The sequence below is a fragment of the Melospiza georgiana genome, chromosome 1 (assembly GCF_028018845.1).
Source record: "Melospiza georgiana isolate bMelGeo1 chromosome 1, bMelGeo1.pri, whole genome shotgun sequence".
NCBI lineage: Eukaryota > Metazoa > Chordata > Aves > Passeriformes > Passerellidae > Melospiza > Melospiza georgiana.
Window position 1 is genome coordinate 42,699,197 of NC_080430.1, and position 20,300 is coordinate 42,719,496.

Consider the following 20,300-nt stretch of genomic DNA (forward strand, 5'->3'; position numbering starts at 1 on the left):
CATAAGTGAAAAATGAAAGTGTAATTTTAAACCTGCTTATTTCATCACAGTGTAAAATACATACTGAAAAACTTCTCTTGCTTATACTTAACGTTAATTTATAAAAAATCTAGTTATATCTATGAAACTTATTAAAAACCAAAGACTTACATTTTAGCATTTTGTCCTCAGCCTCTTTAAGGTGTAGCAGTGATGTGGGACACCAGGCAGGAAGCCAGCTGAATAACCACCCAAACCTACAACAGCAACATAGAATAAAAATATCTTGAGCAGCACGGTAATTTTTGGCACTGATGCTTTGAAGACATTTCTTTTGCTGCTCTTCATAAGAGAGCCCACATTAAGCACACGGTGTGAGGAACACTATTTTTGCACTGGGAGGGAATTAATTTTTTCCTGACTTTTTATAAAGTGGCATCACAAACAGGGGCATTCTTCAAAGGGTGAGCAGTTTTTCCACCGTGTCCTCCTATCAGAGCATACTGATCTGGAGACATGAACCCTCACATCAACCCAACAAGCTTGGCAGGATATGTAACAATCACTGGAGTTTCCAGCCTCCTCTCAAGTTCCTTTGGAAGTCTGCCTGCATAACCTTGCATGAACCTATTATTTCCAAAAAAGCAATAAGCTCTGCCTTCACCGGCCTAACCTGATTATTACTCTAAATTTAAAAAGTGAAAAATAAGCAGGTTTATCCTACCGAGCAAAAACCTAGGACCTTAATTACAAACTTAGAAACAAAGTCCCAGAGCAAAACAAACCAACAATTCCCTCTGCAGAAGCTGCTTTTCCAGCTGTCAGTTACTATCTTGGTACAGCCAGCTTGACCATGAGAGCAGGGGGAATGACTCAGCTGGCACCATTGCCTAGCCCAGTGCTGCAAAGCGTACGGCAGTTTGGTACATACCCAGATCTTCCTGGGTGCTAATTTACCCCCTGATTTTAAAACAGAATCTTATTTTTCCATCTCAGACTACCAGTGCAAAGCTGCCACTGCAGGACCTCGCAGGGAAGAGGATATCAGTCACCAAATCAACTTCCTCTAGCACTCTTTTTCTACACTGAACTGCTTTCCAGTTAGTTACATACAGAATTTTCAGGACTGAACACCGAGAGTATTAGTTACAGAACAACTAATGCTGAAAGATTATTAGGTTACTAACATCCACTTTTTCAGCGTGCACAACTTATCAGTAATACATTAAAGATTGGGCCCCACAAGTTCTTTACCCAAAGGATCTTTTCCACACATTCTAAGGGGCTGATCTACCAGAGCTGCATAGCTCCTTAAGTTTATGATAAGATGGTTTTCTGGGAATGCACAATGCAACGGCAAGCAGCATTTTTCAGATTCACAGAAACCTGTGAGAGGACATTTAAGAAACAAAGCCCCAAACCATATCTGAACAGACCAGATTAATCATCCAATCACTCAGGCCCACTGCTATTCAGTATTATTCATTCCTCTACAGTGATATCTGACTGTTCTGTAAATATTCATTCTCCTGACCCACCAGATCCCTGGAGTTAAAAGTTACAAGGAGGGACCATGGGAATTGTTATCATCAATTTAACTGAGGAGCTGGCAACAGGTGGTTGTATGTCCTTCCATGCCATGTGCTCATGCAATCTAAGAAATGAAGGAACTTTACCTTTTAGGAAAATGGGCATCCAAACATTCTGCTTCCACATTATGCACAGTTATGCATTGATTTAAAAGTAAGATCTTTAAGAAGTTAAAGCTGGGACAAGCCAAAAGTAATTTTACCCGCAAGTAACCGTGAAATCAGAGTTTAACAACAACGCTAATTTTGTCCAGTGCTATGAATTACTCTGGTAAATTATTAAACAACAGCTAGGTCACCACTCTTCTGAGTCAAGCTTTCTGCTAATTACATGTTCAACTAGGCATTTTCATTCTTAATTCTTGGGTCAGAAACAAAACTAGTCACTATTTCCTCTAAGCTGAAACTCTATGTACTGTTTCTTCTCAGAAAAACCACTAAATAAGCAAAGAAAACACTTTAAAGATCTTATTTATTTATTCACAGACATGTAAAGCTGCAACACGCCAACAAGAAAACAGTGCAGGGATATGGCCACAATGAAACAGAAGTGACATCTACAGATCATAGTCCCAGAATTTTATTTCCTAGTCCTAGGGAGGCACATGGATACTTAGAAAAATTATTTAGGAAAATGTATCAGAATGGTAAAGTTGCCCACTCCGTTTTTTGTTACCTACAAGATCTTTTTAGAAATACCGAGATTTTAATTCAGAAGAGGCATTGCACACATGTATAGTTTGACAAATACAGTTAGCAACCTGAAGCTTTTAAAATTAAAACTATGTTTGCAATTCTGTCCTGTTGTACTTGCTGAACTAAAAGAGTAAGCGGTGAAGGCTTTCATGCAAAAAAGTGAGTATTTTTTAGAAATACTATTTTAGAAAGAAAATATTTAGTTACCTATAGTCAAGGCTTAATCCTTTGTTTGCCTCCTTCCAGAAAAGACTTACCACATTGCTAGATGTTTTCCACACATAGAGAACAAACACTTATTTAATCTATTTGAATATTTTTTCTGATAACTTTGGAAGGCTATAGTTGTATAATTTCTTTCATACATCTGTGCTCAATGTGTCTTCTAAATGCATACAGGAATGTCCATTGCTTACGTGGTCTATCATTTTTATTTCTGTGCTATAAAGCTGTAAGTGCTACACAATGTCAAAAATGAAGCAATGGACCTTTCAAAACAGTGTGCACACCAGCAATGGAAATGAGTTATGAAAGAAAACAAAAGATTCCAGCAGTAGTTCCACATTGTAAGCGAGCTACCCACTGCCAGGAGTCAGACCCCACACTGCTCTCATCACCCACCACTTCCCTTACACTGTGTTCCCACCTGCCTTTTTGTGAAAAGTCAAGAGCAGAACCTTGTATTGTGAGGAGTTAGGAGGTCCATTGGCCTCAGCTACTTGCTATTTCAGAAAGTGGGAAATAAATCTGGCAACCGACAGCCCAAATTTTTGTAATTTTTTACCAAATGTACTTACAGGTGTTACACATCAAATACCAAGGCACATAACTGGTGGAACTTAACCAGGGTATTTGTTTGTGGCCATGTAGTAACATGAACCACTGTGCACATCCACGCTAAAATAATCAATAACCAGCAGTAGGGCAAAGCATTGCATTGGGTGATTCCTTGCATCTTCAGTTTGGGGTTAGTCACATTCTTCACATCCATCTGAAAACATCTGGAATAACAGAGGCTGGAAAAATCAGAGGCTAGCAGGTGGGGTGGGGGGCTGCTGGCCTGCCAGGCATTCAAAGAAGTCACTCTCTCTGCTGACAGACCTGCACACACACTTCCACGCTTCTTCTAACACATCCAGGGAAGGAGACCAGAAGGAAGGGAAAGCCCTGGAGACACCCAATGCATGACCTTAGTGAAAGTCAAGGTGATTAGTGTCAGACTAGGAGATTAGTGGGGACCATCAGTAGCCTATGTTGATGATTAAATACTGTAATAAATAATGCAAACAAAAGGGACACATGCACAAACATCTGACTAAGTGGAGCTGCAACCACTACATGCAGGGGCCAAGTCACCAGGCAGGATCTAAAACACTGGCTGGCTGGAGCAAGTGGTCTGAGACCCTGCTTGCAAGCATAAGAAAGGATAAAAATAAATAATTATTGCCATATTTTGACACTTAATAAGTGAATAAATATTGTGTTGAATGTAGCTCAGGATAATACTGCTTGTCCTCAGCTGCCTGAATGTTAATTTGAATCAAGATCTTACTGTCAGCACTCCTTGAATTGCCTGAGGGTAACTTTCAAAAGAGCTGAGAATCAAGTAGAGGCAGAGGTACAGTGAGCCTGACCCACCCATTCACCTCCACTGCTCAGATCAAACCAAATGAAGAATGTGGCAGATTGGTTGTACCACCAATGTTGGAGCTTTCTGTCAGCTCCGTTAACCCTATTCAGCTTGGTGAGAGTTGAATCCATGCAAGACAATTAATGGATCTGAAGCCAGTCACAAATTTGACATAATCACAAAAAGTTTGTGAAAACTTAGATACTGCTGAAGAACTGAAAACATATATTCTAACAATGAGGTATGTACTTAAACAGCTAAACAGTCTATTTGATTTCTGGCCTGCACTGTGAATTTAAAAAATGAAGCTCTACCACATTAAAATATTCAGCAGAAGTTGCTTATAACTCTATGCAGGAGATATAATGTACAGAAATGGAGCTCAAGCTCTCCCTTTTCAAGCTTAGGATTTACCTACATTAGAATTACAGGAATGCATGGCTTACAAGATGTATTAAGCTTGAAGTCATTCAATGGAAGCATCTCCCCACATACACCAGCATTGCAGACCTAGCTGTCATGACCCATGGAAAGTCTGGTTTTGGCAGAACACCAAACCAAAAAACCTTTGCAAACCAAACAGGTTGCAAAAAGGTAACAGAATTCCACCAAACCACAGCAAACAAATACAATACCATTTGCTACATGACCACCTGTCAAAAATTTCTGACCCACCAAGACAGACATGCAAAAACCTTTCTAAAATGTTGAATGTAAAATCAGCTTTTCACTAAGAACTCTGAAGTTAGTATGGCAATCAAAACTCCCAGTACAGACCAAAAACCATGCAGCAGTGACAGGAGCGTGGAGAACAGATTTTCCTGTCACAAAGAATTACTTGGACTTTAAAATTACATCAGTAAGGAAGCCAGTGCTCAGGTTATACAACAAATACACAGTAACTTCCAAAGGAAGGATTATGGGAAAGTAACTGAATTGCACAAGAAACAGAGCTGCATCTGTTCAGGAAACAAATGCATTTAATATTTTTAATTGAACTTTTGCAGACAATATTGCAAACTACCAAGTTTTGAGCTAGGGAGCAAGCTCAAAAACTTAAAAAGCTGAAAAATTGAGTGAACTCACTGGTACACTACTTCAAGCTTTACCCTTTACCCTTAAATCTTCTTAGAATGAAGTTGATCTCTGGAAAACCCTAACCTCCACCTCTCCTGACTCTCAGAATTAATTTCAGCCACTTAGAACTAAGAAAGGAAAGAAAAACATATTAATGCAGAGAATTTGGAGAACTGTTTCTGCCCAGTATGGCATTGGGATTTTCAGGGTCTTTCAACTGACAATGCAGCTATAAGCACCCAGCAATTCAAGCTAGCTCCAATTTAAGAGACTCTTACACTGTAACAAAAAAAACCAAAAACCAAAGGTAAACTATTGGAAAGGCAGCTCAGATTCTACCCTCTTGTTCATGCATAAAGTACTTTTGCAGTACTGTGCTGGCAAAGGAATTCAAAATTGCCAGTATGTTGCAATCTAAGTACAAGCAACATAAGGCTCAGTCTCCTAAGGTCTTACATAAACCTCAGCCCATAAAAACACCATGTTACTTCTCACAACTCATTCAGCCCTTTCAGTTGTTAAAGAAATACTAAGAATGGGCAAAAAAGAAGTGAAAAGAAGCATCAGGTATTCATAACTGATAAAGAGGTCAGCATAAAAAATTTATGGCAAAGTGCCAATTTTAAAAATAAAACTGTTTTACTATAATGTTCTATAAACACTTCACAGTTAACACAGCACGGATACTTAAAGTGAAGTAACTACAGATATCTTTTAATAATTTTCATTATCTCCTTTTTACTGGATGCTTTCTGCATTTTCCTCAGCATCAGCAGTAGTCTGCACAAAGCTTAAGAGTACATAGGATGGTTTCTTCCACCATCAACACAAATTCTATATTTGGTTGCTAAATTTCAAGTTTATGGGTAATAACCTGAAACAATAAAAAAAAAGAAACAGTCAAGGATGACACTTTCAAATAGAACTTTCTGTGTCAAAATGTCAGAGAAAAATAGCAGGTTTATATCTGGCTCATTTCTATCCATGACAGAACTGAGTTATAATAAACTTTTCCTTTCCCATTTCATTAATTTAATAGCCTGCAATACAAGAATATTGGGTGCTGTACAAGACTGATTATGGCAAGAATTGATCCTTCTTTGTTAAGAGTTACCAGCAACACCACCACGGCAAAAACCCCTAATATGCAAAGAAAAATATTTTAGTAATCACTATATCCAAGGTCCATCTTGGAGGCTGTTCTTTGTGCCAGATCTGTGAAATTCAGGCATGAAAAAGGCATTAGATTTAAACCAGATAATTATGGTTTAACACAGCTACAGAAAAGCCAGAAAGTTAACCAACAGCCCTGTGAACTATCAAGGTGGAAAGAAACACCGCGAGTCAAGGTGGAGGGCATCAAGCTTTGAAGTCAGAGCTGCCACTGACAGACAGTAACATATAATCATGACATCAAGTCCACATTTAACTAGGCAGGGATGTTTCTGCAGCAAGGCTCAGGATATGATTTCACGAGAACCTGAAGAGCATAAGCAATTTTAGGAGTCCTTGAAGTCCTTCACTCCTGTCCCTAAAGTGCATCATGTTCTTTCATGCTTATGTCTTCTGAGAGCAGTGAATTTAGTCAGAATTATTCAGGCATACACAGTAACTGTTGTTGTGAAGGCTGTATATCCAGGGACAAAGCTTCTGCATGTACAATAGCAGTCAGATGTGGCAACCACAACAATTTGAATGAGATGTTCCTAGGACAAAACACTCTGGCAGTTGTGGACAAAAATCAGGAGAAGAAAAACATTCCATATTTCACTTTCATTGCATGAACAGACTAAAAATCCTCAGGGAAAGACCCTCAAGTGCATACTAAAGAGGCAAGACCCAGAAGCAAGTACCAGGAATACAGTATGAGAACAAAAAAATTCCTTGCTTTAAGAAATACCTATTTACCACTTTCACAAGGAGACAAAAAATGGATGAAATCATTGTCAACAGGTTAAAAAAGGGTAACGATTTTTTTCCCAGATGACATTATAACCCTGCCCATAAAGTTCTGTTTAGATGAGTTTTGAGCCAAGATGTTCCATGCAATTAGATGTTGTGAAACTCTTGGATGCTTCAGTAATGTTAAAACAGAATGTTTTGAAAACCTCTGGATAATATTTCTAGGAAGTGTAACATACATCAGCCCCATTCCAACACAAAACCCATGATAGTTTATTGCAGAATACTGCTCTACATTAGGGCAGAGGTGAAAACAATGCATTCCTCATGTATTTACTGCATCTTGAACTGTGTGTTCAGAACATCCAGCATCAGAAACAATATAAAAATTCAGAAGGAAGTTTTATTATGGTTTTTATCAAAATCAACCATCACTTATCAAAACTAACTTGAAACTCTACCTCATGAAGGTGAATCCATAACTTGTGAGATTTTCTGGCTATTTAAGAGATATCAAAGTTTACTGTGACTATTTTAAGTCATTTGAGCAACCTGCCCATTCAAGAAGTAGAGAGGACCTACAATTCTGCTCCCTCCCATGTTGGGCCTCAGACATAGGTATATATTGCAGTATAACTTGCACCACTGCAGCCCCCTCCTCCTTTCTTGAGTCTCTCAGCACTGCCTTTTTTTTTTTAAACCATACATATCCTTGTTTCTATGCTTTTACAATTTCTTCCACCCTCTTTCTAGCTATATCCAAAGGTGTCCATTTCACGGCAAGTGCTTTTTCAGTGTGTACCACAAGAATGAAGTTTACCCATGGAGTGCTACCCAAGCCTGCAACCTGCAATGCTCATACTGCTTACAAAGAAGCTGTGATAGCATCCAACTCAGATTCACGTTCTTATTTAAAAGCTTAAAAAAAATCCAAAGAAAAAACATATTAGCAACCAAGTATGGAATAACACAGAATACAGAGTTAAGATACAGAGGAGAAGCAAGGGGGAAGCTGCACAGCTCTACTAAAACTCCTCAACATTGTGACAGAGACCATGGGTTAGGTACCACAGAGGTCCTACCTCTGCCCCCTCCACAGTAAACTCATGTCTAATAGAACTTGGCAATGCCACCCATTTCACGTTTTAACAAACAACACACTGCACATTGCAGTAAGAATTTGTGAAGAAAAACATAACTAAAATTAAGGAAATGAAAATTTCTTCTTGGTACCCCTCAGATGTTATTCAACTTTGTACTGCTTTTATTTTATTCATACATCAACTGATGTACTCCTGCTGCCCTTCAGATATTGCATTACTTCAACCTTGCTTAATCCTTGTCAGCCTTCTCATACCTATCATGCCAGCAGCCCACATTTCAGCCTGTTCCCAAATTCCATCAAACTGGATGAGAGCAAAGCACACATGCAACAGGCACCCCTCACTAACCTCCACCATTGCCCATCCACACTCTACCCTGCTTCTCTTTTGGTAAAATTCCATTGTCTATCATGCCCAACGTAGATCACAACATTAGGAGGTGAATATTTTCATTTTTCCACAAGGGCCCATGTAAGCACACAGATAAAAGACTATCTAAAGCATATGATCACTTCCCTTAGCTCCAAACATGCTATACACAACCCCCTTGTACACAAGTATGAACAACACTGAGGGGTGTTTCACTGCAGCTCCTTCGAGCAGCTTCTATGATGTGTTCCTTTATCACAGTCACCTAAGGTGACAAAGAGCTACCTATGTCCAAATGCAAGCACTGGTATTCAACATTTTCAACTACCTATCTCCATTTCATTTCCTGGAAAAGCTAAGAGGCGCACAACTCTTTTGAGAGCAGACTATTTCCTCTACATGCTTACACCACAAATGCTTTAGATGTCAAGGAAGTGCAAGTAGTCTTGAAAATAGTTAAGAAGTTAAATGGATCTAAAAAGTCATCGCATCAAAAGTCCCCTTATGGAAAGGTAAAGATGTAATTAAGAAGCTTTTGGTGTCAGTATGACACCAAATTACTAAATACAACCAAGAAACAAATTCTACAGTGGTCTGTTAGAGCTTTGACCCACCCTATTTCTGTATTTTGCCCTTTGCCACACCCTTCTCTGTCACTTCAATATGAGAGCAGACTTTCTCAATGGCAAGAGGTGCTCTTACATCTTCTTTTGGAGAATGCAGTTTTGTTATGCTTGTGTCTTCCCTGCCTTTCCGTAGTCTTCTATCATCTTAAGTTTTCTAGTGCAACACACTCAGAGCACCTTCCTTCTCTGCCATTTCTCACCATAGCACCATGTGTTCTTGCTGCCACTTAAAAACCTCCTTCTACCCTCTTAACCTCATTCCAGATCGACCTCATTCCCTTACACAGCTTTACTGACTCACAAATCTCTCTTCTCCACTGACCTCTCTCCTGCTGCTCAGCTTCTCATCTGGATCTTTCTGAGCCAATATAAATGCAGACACTCACCTTTCCTCTCATGCCCTCTTCTCCCTGCCTGTCAATGCAACCCATGTGCAAAAAACTATCCCAAAAGAATACCAGAATTGCAAGGAAATACTCAGAAGTTATGAAACACAAGCATCAAAATTTCATCAGCAAGAAATCTTAATAAACCACTATATAAAAGAAGAAACGTTTTAATAGTTTGTCAGCCAGGAGAGTTGTTCAGAGCCTCCCAAAGAAGTTCAGAACAGTCAGAGAACCCCCAGCACACAAACACTTTCCCTTTCAAAAAGGTAGGTCACTGACTGGGCCTATCAGCCCCCAGCAGGCTCTCAAACAACTTTTCATATACCCAAATATATGCAATACTGGCTAAAAACTGTGATCTCCAATGACACACAGACACCAGCACACTAACCACAGCTAGTTGCCCCTCTGGATTTATAGCTTCACTGTCATTTCCACTGGGGCTAAGACTCCCCCTAATTCTACTTTGGCAGCTTCTGAAGAAGTGTCTTTGTTTGATACTTGGAAAGTGGGGTTATGAGCATCTTTCTTTTGCTACCATGAGAAGATAGCCCCTGTTACATTTTGCCATCTTTCCCTCTCTCCCTTTAGTCTGCATTAGGAGAAATGAGAGATATTGATAAAGACAGACCTTCCCTCCCCAAATTCATACAAGCACCAGAAACTATTAGAAATAATCCCATAAATGCCTGAAAACCTGCTCATACAAACACCTTCTCATGAGCTCATGTATGTAACACAAAAGACTTTAAGTACTGAAGCTGTGACTGACACAACCCTGCTAACCAAAGAGACAAAATCAGAAAAGAGGAAGGAAATGGCCTTTAACTTTTTTCCACATCTGCTTTCCACACTGCACTGACGTCTCACTCAGTTTTTAAAAATGCAAGTTGTAGCTACCAAGCCTGTGTTTGGTCACCTGCACTACAGGAAAGAAGAAAAGCAAACAGGACCCTGCTTTCAGCAGCTTACCCACTCAGTTTGCTGTAAAACCTAGATCATGTAACTAGCAAAAAGTTCAGGCAAAAATTCTGAGCTGAGAGTGTCCATTCGTGCTGTAACACTGTGAACCATCCTACCAAGGAGAAGACACAGGCTCTATCAAGCCTAATAAACTCTTCCTCTGTTATTAATCGAACAGCTCACTTCAAAACTGAGTTCTGTAATACAAACAAGCTCGAAGGATAACACAAAAATAATTGTGAACACTGGTGTTAGAGAGTATGTCTTCTCCTTTACTCCAAGCCACCATTTTGTGAGACTAAAGACCAATTACAAGCAATTTGATGTGGGCTTGAAACTGCAGATGTCTTAAAGTTTTAAGAAAACTATTTAAGAAAAATAAGTTCTAAGAAAACTTCAAGAAAACTATTCCACTTATAGGGGGAAAAAGCCCCCAGTATTGCAGTTTGGGGATCTTTTTCTGTATGTATACACACATTTAGTAGCTGTTCTTCCTAGTTATATTATAAGCCATAAGCAGTCCTGCTGCATCCAGAGTGAGTAAGTTAATTCAATACTGGCAAAAGGCTCACATGAGGCTGTCTGCCTCACAGGCAGAAGTCTCCATCTAAAACCTACACAGAGGAGGTCCAAGGCTGTAAAGAGGTTTGGAAATCACCAGCAGGTGACATGTTAACCAAGCAATCACTGTGACTACAAAAACATTTGTTTAGTTAATCTTCTAATACAAAGTTAGGACAGGGCCATGAATAGTTTTCATGAATATTTTTCAGCTGAGATCTTCCAGATAGAAAGTTTTCACCATGCTTTGCACAGTAACCAAATTGCAACAAAGCAAGTGCGTTGCCTAACAAGTTGAGTCACACTATTATTTTCAAAGCAGATAAACTTTGCATTTATTCTTTGTGTGCACCTGTCACTAGTAACTTATTCTAGGGCTTTGATGGTATATTGTAACTTCCTATCACTGCCACAGCATTCTCAATGAAAAATCATTTAACATATTCCTCTTGTTTATAGACTTCCCCTGGCTATTGAATGTTGCTCCACTTCAAAATTTCATGCTAATTCGTCCATTAGCATGAAGAAATGCTAATTTTAACTATTGCTAGAAACTGACCAATAAAAGCACTAACATTTCAACACAAATGCACTTTTTGAATTCATGGAAAAGGATGATGATATTTTGTTCTTAGAAGTTTCTAGTGAATTGGGAGGCTTACTCTGAAAAATACCGCATCAACGCCTAATTGTTCAGAAGTTCTGAAAACCAACACCTCTTAAAAGCCACCCAGCTGTGCAAACCACACGAGAAACTTGCAGTAATCCTCTTGAAAATTCAGCCTGACCCTATGTCCAGATCAAGGAGTGTTACGATCCTGCAATCCTGAGCGGCAGCTGGAGTGGAGGGCGCTTGGCACGGTCTCAGCAGCACTCAGCACTCTGTGTGATCAAACCAGACAGCTAATGCAGTTCAGCCTAATGCGCTGAATGAACACACAAACAAAACAGGCCGAGGCACAGCTATTTTAAGGCTTGTACTTAGGAAACCTGTAAACCAGCAACAAGAAGCTTTACAAACTACTTGTATTTAAGACTGTGAAGGGGTCAGAAAGAACACGGAACTAAGAAGCGTTTCACTTGTAGTTTTCAGGTGGGTAATGTTGCAGAGGTTGTGTGGAGGTGAAGATTTTGGAAAACTATTTTGAGGAAAGGAAGAGAGTGTGGAGTTACAGAGTAGACAAAACTGCAGAGTGCTTTGAAAGGGAAGGTTTTGGAGTTTGCATTTAAAATGAGAATGCTGTGAACATATGGTGATAATGGCACAACAGGGAATTTGGAAAAGATGGAGAGTCCAGATCTGGTCAGATTGAGCTGGCAGAGCAGGTAAATACGCAAGATGAAATACCAAAACCCCAAGCTGGAAAAATGACTAAAAAAAGCACAAGATTGACGATGCAGGTAGTTTTGGAAGATTACAAAACAAACACATAACATGACAACATGCAAATGGCAATATACTTAATTAAGAAGTCATGAATGCATGGCATGATTTGCATGCAATCAGCTGAAGAATTTTAAGTCTGATTTCTCAAAATAACACAAGACTTAGTTACGCAAGAAGGGAGATGTAGAAGAAAAGGCAAGAAATCAGTTTTTTGAGGACTAGTCAATCAGTAATGGGATATACTACCTAATATTTAAAGCATAGAGAAAGAGGAAAAATTAATGTAAACAATGCATTTAAAGCATATGAGAAAGAGGAAAAGTTAATGTCAACAATGCATATAAAGCATATTTACACATCTGACAGAAGGAATAAAGCACATGTATGACTAAAGCAGAGCTAGATATATTCTGATAGAGCACTGTTTGGACTAGAACCATAAAATATGATGGAACAAACTGTGAGATAAGCGACCAGCAGATATCTTAAGTATGTCTGATAAACAAACTCAGAGATGGGATGACTATATTATTCTACGGGGGCAGACAACATATTTGGGGGCAATGGAACAGTATAAAAACGGGTCTGCAGTGGAAGCTTAAGTGTAACAAGAAATAAAGCATACACTAAGAAGGCATGTGAACTGAAGAACAGACCATTGATTAGTAACTTGTATACAGTACACTCACAAAAGATATAGTGAGGAACTGTGTAATTTATGTAACTATGTAAAAGGCAGAAGAATGATTATTAGCTATAATAAAGTCATATATCAAGGGTGTAAGTGGTTACAAACAGGTATTAGAGACACATGTTAAGAACAGGGTCAGGGTAACTTATGCTATAGGAGTTATTTCAGTAGATGTGAATGCCCTGGGACAGTGAAAGAAAGAAAAAGTTAGTAGGGATAGCATATAGTACGGAAAAGTTAGAGCAACAGCGTATGCTTGTAATTTATAGATGTGGTCTCATCTCCTACTTATATAAAGTATAGAATGATGACACAGAGAGGCTGACAAGTGCACTGTCTGCTCTATATCAAAGTGAACGTACAGAACGAGAAGATGGGCTATCTGTGCGCCCAGATAAAGCCGCCGATGCACACAGGAGCACGGGCCAGCACTGTACACAGCCGTGTGACCTCTGGGGCGCAAGGGGGAAGGCTGGATGACAGCCGGAGCGCGTAGATACACTTTGCCAAGGCAAAGGCGCAGGGACACGCCTGCGGGCAGGTGTGCAGTAACAACAGCTGGCCAGCCACGGCGGAGCTCCGCAGCACAAGGGGAGGCGGCGGGGACACGGGGCTCGCAGGGAGCCGGCGGTAAACCCTGCCGGGAGCCTGCCCGTGCCACAAGGCGGGAAGCCATGGCAGGAAGGCGGGCTGTGCGGCAGCAAAACATGGCAGGCGGCGTGCCCACACTCCGGGAGCGCCCGAGCGGCGATGCCGGAGCGCGGCAGGGCCGGTGCGGAGCGCGGAGCCCGGTGAGCGCTCGGGGAGGCGGGAGCCCCCGCAGCCCCGGCACAGGGGCCGCCCGCAGCCCGTAGGCACCGCGGGCGGACGGGCCGGCGGCGGGAGGAGGCGGGCGAGCAGCGCCCGCGGCGGCACGGCCCGAGCGCCCCGAAAGGCTTCCTGCCCCGTCCGGGACACCCGCGGAGAGGACGGGGGTCAGCCCACTCACCCTTCGCTAGGAGCCTCCTCCTCGGCCATGGCGGCGGCGCGGTGGTCGGCAGCTGACAGCGGCGGAGGGGCGGCGGTGGCGGCGGCCGGCAGCGCAGCGAGGGACAGCGCGACGGCGGCGGCACCGGCCATCACGGGCTCCTCCCTCTCTTACTCCCTCCCTCCTGCCCGCCCGCCGCCTGCGTCACCCCCGCGGGGCCACCCACAGCCCCGAGCGCCGCCGTGCGCGGCCCGGCAGTGCGGGAGCGCCGCGGGCGGACCCCGGGGTGTGAGTGGGTGTCGGGCGGGCACTGGGCACATGGGCGCCCCACCGACGGGAGTGGGTCCCGGGCCCTCCCCAGCCAGCGGCATGGCTGGAGCAAGGCTCCCGTTGGTTGGTTCCTGATCCCGGGATGGCGGCACAGATGAGGCCTGTGCAGAGGGGCCGCGGCTTCCCGGGCGTCCCTGCCCCGTGAGCGCGGAGCCCGCGGTGCGTGTGTGTGTATATCCTGTGCCGTGCACACTGTACACTGTGCGGACATAGCTGTGTACGCACCCTACACACCGGGCATACTGAGCATATCCACCCCACTGTTTTCCCACCGAGTGGCGCACAGGGGGACACGACACCGGGCAGTGGCATTGGAGAGGTGGCAATGCTCCCGTGGCAGCACACAGCTGACAAGTAAAGCTAAAAGTAAAGGGACACAACACCGGGCAGTGGCATTGGAGAGGTGGCAATGCCCCCGTGGCAGCACCCAGCTGACAAGCAAAGCAGGAGAGGCGGCAGAACCCAAACTGAAGCGTCGGCTCCCCCACAGACATTCCTTGGGCCAACTCGCTCAGCGAGGCCTGCAAAGAGGGCAGCAGGGCTAGACAGCACTAGGTGTTCCAGGCTGTAATGTTTGTTTCTCTGTATAAGAAGCAAATTAGGAGTTCTGGATGCAACTTAAGTATTAATTGTCTCTAAGACGATTCCAAATAGAATGCCTATTGCGATTGTCATTTTTAAGTGTTTTGATAGACTTAAGTGCAGCCGTGCCTATGGGGAGGAGAATGCTGGGGTGTGCTTGTTTTAGACCACATTTGATCTCATAGTATTGGTTGTGTTATTGTTCAGCTGCATAAGAACTGCATTGATATTGGGCAATCAACAAACCTTAATTGAAACAAAGCAGCAATGTGCATCAAGTGGAAGGAGTGGCGAGAAGATTTTAAGTCTTGCATTTCTTCTGAATTTTGTCACTGACCTCTAAAGCTGTTTTTAGAAAAACAAATGGAATGATGATTACTGTTTCTTTTGGTTTCTGAAATCCTTTGATTAAAAAGTATAAGGTGAATTTGGTAATAGCTGAAATAATTCTCAGCTAAAACCATTTGCAATTTGACAACAGTGATTATTGAGATTACACAATCTCAGCTAAAGTTTGTTTGGCTGTGTCACAATGGTTTGGCAATCTGATATTTTTCTCAGGAGAGTGTATTTATTTTTATTGTGGCGCTGAAAAATTTTATTTACGAGAAAAGTGGCTATCAGTGTGTGTAGAACTATATGATCACTGGCAAAGGTTTGCAAAGATGGTCATTAGAATTTGCAAACTGCCTGAATCAATAGTTCTGAATGCTATGGTTTTATTTCTTTCTAATTTCAATGGAGTAGTAATTTAAAAACCTCATAAATGAGATTTACATCCTACTCATGGAATGTGCAAGTGTTCAGACACAATTATCTCTGTGATTTTAATTCAGTGGTGCTCACCCGAACAGTAACTGGTTACATTTGTTTAAGAGTATACTTGTACAAGCAGCCTACTCCCACTTAGCAGCCCTTCTTTCTCTTACTGAGGAATGACTCACTTTCTTCAGGGCTGATTTGATTATGTGGATAAATCAGCTGCATTTCTGTGCATGAAGAAATGACTGTGATAATGCTGATAGAAGAAAGAGAGTTGTGCATCAGTTGGCAAATGTTGCAGTGGAGTGTCAATGAATAAAGGACAGCTGTATTATAATGAGAAGCAAATAATTCAGATTAATTTATCCATTTTTGTATTTCAAAAAAAATTCCGGATGCTGAAAATGTCTCAAAAGGAGTGATCCCTGCTACTGTTTAATCTCTCACTTTTCTGTGTTGATATTTAGTGGGGCTTGTATCTGGCCCTCATTATTGAATTAGTTTACTACCATTCTATTCAATAAGTGGTATGTTACCCATGAGTAAGCTACTTCTCCAAACTGCAGCAGTTGCAGTTTGCAGCTTGCTAAAATCAGTCTGAGCAACAAACTGCAGAGAGCGTTGACTTGGCCAAGTATTACAGCCTAAGACTGTTTAAACATGTTTATATGAAAATAAGGACATTTATTATGCCTGCTCTTATTTTGACATTTGATGGGGCCTCAGAATAGCAGGGAGAAAGCAGTATAAAACTTATTGGTTTCTGCAAATGAACCTGTTTGGGATGGCAAGAGGACCTTGGAGCCCTGGGAGAATGCCCCTGGGATCTCGTGTCCGTGTATTGCTGTCCCTGGAGGTTTGGCTTCCTCTGTGTGCTCCTTCAGGACAGAAGGCTGTCTGTCAGCTGCCTCAGGAACTGGAGGTGCAGGGGTTGGAGTTAGCTGTGGCTAAGGCTAAGCAGAAGCCCAAGCAGCACTGCAAGATGTAGATGAGGAACTCCACCCCGAGTCCTGTTGGCTGTGTTTCTCTGGGGAGGGCTCTTTGTGTTACTGAGGTGTGGGAGGAATTCTTGCATTAACTGAGCTTCTGCCTGATTCTGGACCTCAGTAGTATGCAGCAGGATGTTTCAGCCTTGGCTGAGTCATTGAAGAAACAAAAAGTCTGAACTGTGTCAGTTTCCAGTGGAGTCTGGAGATCCCTACTGTTGGGCCCTCTCAGACCCCAGTTGTCTGCAGGGCCATGGCAGCCCTGGGCAGCTTGTTCAGCTTCTGATCTCTCATACTGCTCTGTGGACTCTGTCTCTGAGCTCCCCTCCAAACTGGAGCGGCACTTTGAGACCAGTGGCAACATGCTTGTTGTTCCTCGTGTGTCTGCTCCATGTTTTCCTGTTTCCTAGATATATGTGGGTGTATGCAGAGTTCTAAATGAGTACAGGTTGATCAAGAATTGTTCAAGTACTCTGAAATCCTCCTTCACATTCACTTTGTCAACATCTTCCAACCACATGTCTGCCTATGGCGGGCATAAGGAGGCTGTTTGTACAGATTCCCAAACTCCTGGAAGCTTTAAGGGATGTTGGTGACGTGGGAGGCCCTCCTTGAAGCAAGGCTAGTGCTTTACTATGTTCCTTGTTCCCAAGGCCTGTCCTGAATGGGAAGGCAGTCTGTCTCAGCCTCTTGTCCTTTCACATCCTTGCTGTACAGGAGGGCAAGCTTTCTTGTGTCCCTTCCAGGGCTCATGTCTGATCCCACTCTGAGAGCAGGCTGTGAACCAGGAAATCGATGACATGGCCATGACTGTAAGAGGCCAGTCCTGGACTGAATGTTTGGGGCAAACCAGAGTGTCTGTGAATTTTGGCACTTGAAGAAAAGAGGTATAGTTGAAGAGAATTGTAGGTAAAGTTTTGCTGGTTTCTTCACCATGATCATGTGATGGGAGTATAGAACAGAGCAGTCCTGACTGAGCTGCTGTTCACACCATCTCAGGGTGGGTTTGCATTCACAGCCTCTATCTGCCCTAAAGGCAATGTTTTGAAAATGTGCCCATGGCAGTTGCAGTAGAAAGTTGAGCAACTGTGTGCAAGAGTCAGCTATGAGAAGGCCAGAAGAAGTTTTAAGTGTTCAAGGAGCGAGTGAATTGCAAAGAGGGTGCTTAGATACATATTTATTAATATATCAGCGTGTTCAGCAGCTGAGCCCGTGACAGGCTGTGTTCCTAGGCAGAACTTACATCTTGTCATGCTTGGCTATTCCAGAGTTCATGACTCACACGTGACTAACCTAAATTCCCTCCTAGACACAGGAGTGGTTGAGGAGAGACAAGGTCTCATGTTTTCAGGTGGGTGAAAGAGTGCTGTGACTGTGTCTGTCTGGGTCATACATGGTCCCTGTGAAGAACCCATGATGATGAGACATTTGCTGCGTGAGACAGAGCGTGTAATTTAAGCAGTGTCACTACCTTCTTGTTTTGTCTCCCTCACCTGTCAATACCTGCATGAACCCAAGGCTGGAGACAACTGAGCCTTCCAGATTTTCCAGAGAAGTCTGCACAGTGCAGTAAAGCTATTCTAGTTTTGATTGCAGACAGAAAGAAGCAAGTAACTGAAAAGGTCAGGGTAAGCATTAGTTGAGACTGTACATGACATGGTAGAGTGATGAGAGATTAGTGATCTGCAGGACCAGAACAAGGAGTATGATCAACATGAACCCCACAGGAGTCAGGAAGGCAGTTTTCAATGAACTTGGAGTTAAGAAACCAGCCTGGCTAAATCACTCAAACTGGAGAGAAACCTACAGGAAAGGAGAAAGTAAGTTAGCTTTTATGTTGGTTGTTAGGGCTGAAAATAAAAGTACAACAGAAGCATGTGAGAACAAAATCAGAAAGACAAGTGTGAAATGAAATGCAACTAGCAAGCGAAATAAAACCCCCACATCACTCCAGAAGCTCATTAATTGTGTGAAATAGAAAGTGTACTCTAATTGTGAAGTGAGAAGACTAAAAGGTGTCAGGAATGCAGTACCTTCTAGATTTCACTATCTAAGGTAGTAAAATAATGAAACTAATGCATTAGTGAGGTGCATTTTCAGTTAAGAAAAGGTGGAATGTATAAGCCACATATTTTCAAATTGACCTGAATTCTCTCTTTAACTATGGCCTAGAGTATTTAAAGCTCTTGCTAACAGAATCTCAGTGTCAGTAATCAATGTATTTGAGAAGTTATGGATGCTAGGTGGGATAGAGGGAGGCTGTAAAGTCACAAGCCTGGTGGAGAGAGGAAGGAGAAAAAAGGTATGACATTATTAAGCAAATTAAGTTTTTTAGAAAAATAGTGAAAAATGTATTTGTACATTCCTGAAAAATAATATAGGGATGAGTAACTGGCAACAAGAACTCACATCTCAAAAATCTAATTGCCCTTGCAACCACATGACATACCTTATGGATAAAGAAGAGCTCTAGATTCAGTATGTCTTGATTTTCAGGGAACTTTTTATGTGCTGCCCGTATGGAATGTGTGTTCCATGTTGGTTAATAATGTGTGTTCCATGTTGGTCTGCAGGTAATGTGTGCAACACTTGTTGGAAAACCAGAATTACAGAGTGGTTTTCCATCAAAATGGAAATGTGTATCAAGTTGGATTGCACAATTCAGAATCTGGTGACATGGATGCATTCTTATAAAAGAGAAAATGCTTATCAAATTGATATATGTATCAGACTGGGAGGGAAAAGGTATGCTGAGGGCAAAGACAAAATAAAAAAATATCTTCAGTTAGAAATATGAAAAAAAAATTGAAAGTTATTCAGCCAAACCAGATACAACTCTAGGCAGGAATAATCAGCTGGTAGGGCAAACTGATTAGGTAGAAATTCTGTACAATAGTAACTCAGGCTTTGAGTGGTCACAGACTGGGTGTGAGTCAACCATGGCTTGTTGTTGCAAAAAAAAAAAAAAAAAAAAATTAGCATTCTGCTGGGATGTATTATGAGGATTAGAGTTTGCAAGACCAGGCAAGGAATTCTGCTTTGCTTAAGAGTTGTAAAGCTAGTTTTGAGTGCTGCATGTGAAAAATTATGTGGACCACCTAAAGAGCAACCAGAATATCAACGGACCTAAAGATAATAGCAAATTATTTCAGACTGATTAATTAGAGAAGAGTAAGAGTAGGAGAATGACAACAGTCAGCAAGTATATGAGAAGTTACTGATGAGATGAGAATAACTTCCTTTCTATGCCCACCAGGAGCAGAAATTGCAACCAGAATATTTTAGATTAAACATTAGGAAAAATGTTTTTGACGGGTAGAGTACTGGAAAAAAGTTGCCAGTGGTAGGAACATAGACTGTCATTGTCACTTTAAGTACAGGCTGAGTGCATCTTCATAATCAGAAATGTGATAAGTATAGTGAGGCTGTTAATATGACTTTCTCAGGACCTTGCAGCCCTCTGTTTTGATTGTTTATAATGTCATAGAACCATAGAATCAAAGAAGGGTTTGGGTTGGAAGGGGGCTTTAAAGGTTGTCCAGTCCAATCCCACTGCAGTGAGCAGGGACACCTTCCACTAGACCAGGTTACTCAGAGCCCTATCAACCTGAACTTGAGCACCCCTAGAGATGGGGCATCCTCAGTTTCTCTGGGCAACCTGATCCAGTATCTCACTACTCTCATCATAAGAAAGTTCATGCTTATACCAAC

At 41.9% G+C, this 20,300-nt stretch overlaps 1 protein-coding gene across 1 annotated transcript in view; it reads right to left on the bottom strand.

The window, feature by feature from the left end:
* Positions 1–14,081, bottom strand: part of ABHD5 (abhydrolase domain containing 5, lysophosphatidic acid acyltransferase) — a 28,172-nt gene extending 14,091 nt beyond the window's left edge. Inside the window, exons 1-2 of the mRNA XM_058037821.1 lie at positions 13,951–14,081; positions 151–236 (exon numbers count right to left, since the gene is read on the bottom strand). Coding sequence (XP_057893804.1) covers positions 151–236; positions 13,951–14,081 — 217 coding nt within the window. The remainder of the gene's footprint in view (positions 1–150; positions 237–13,950) is intronic.
* Between the last annotated feature and the right edge of the window lie 6,219 nt (positions 14,082–20,300).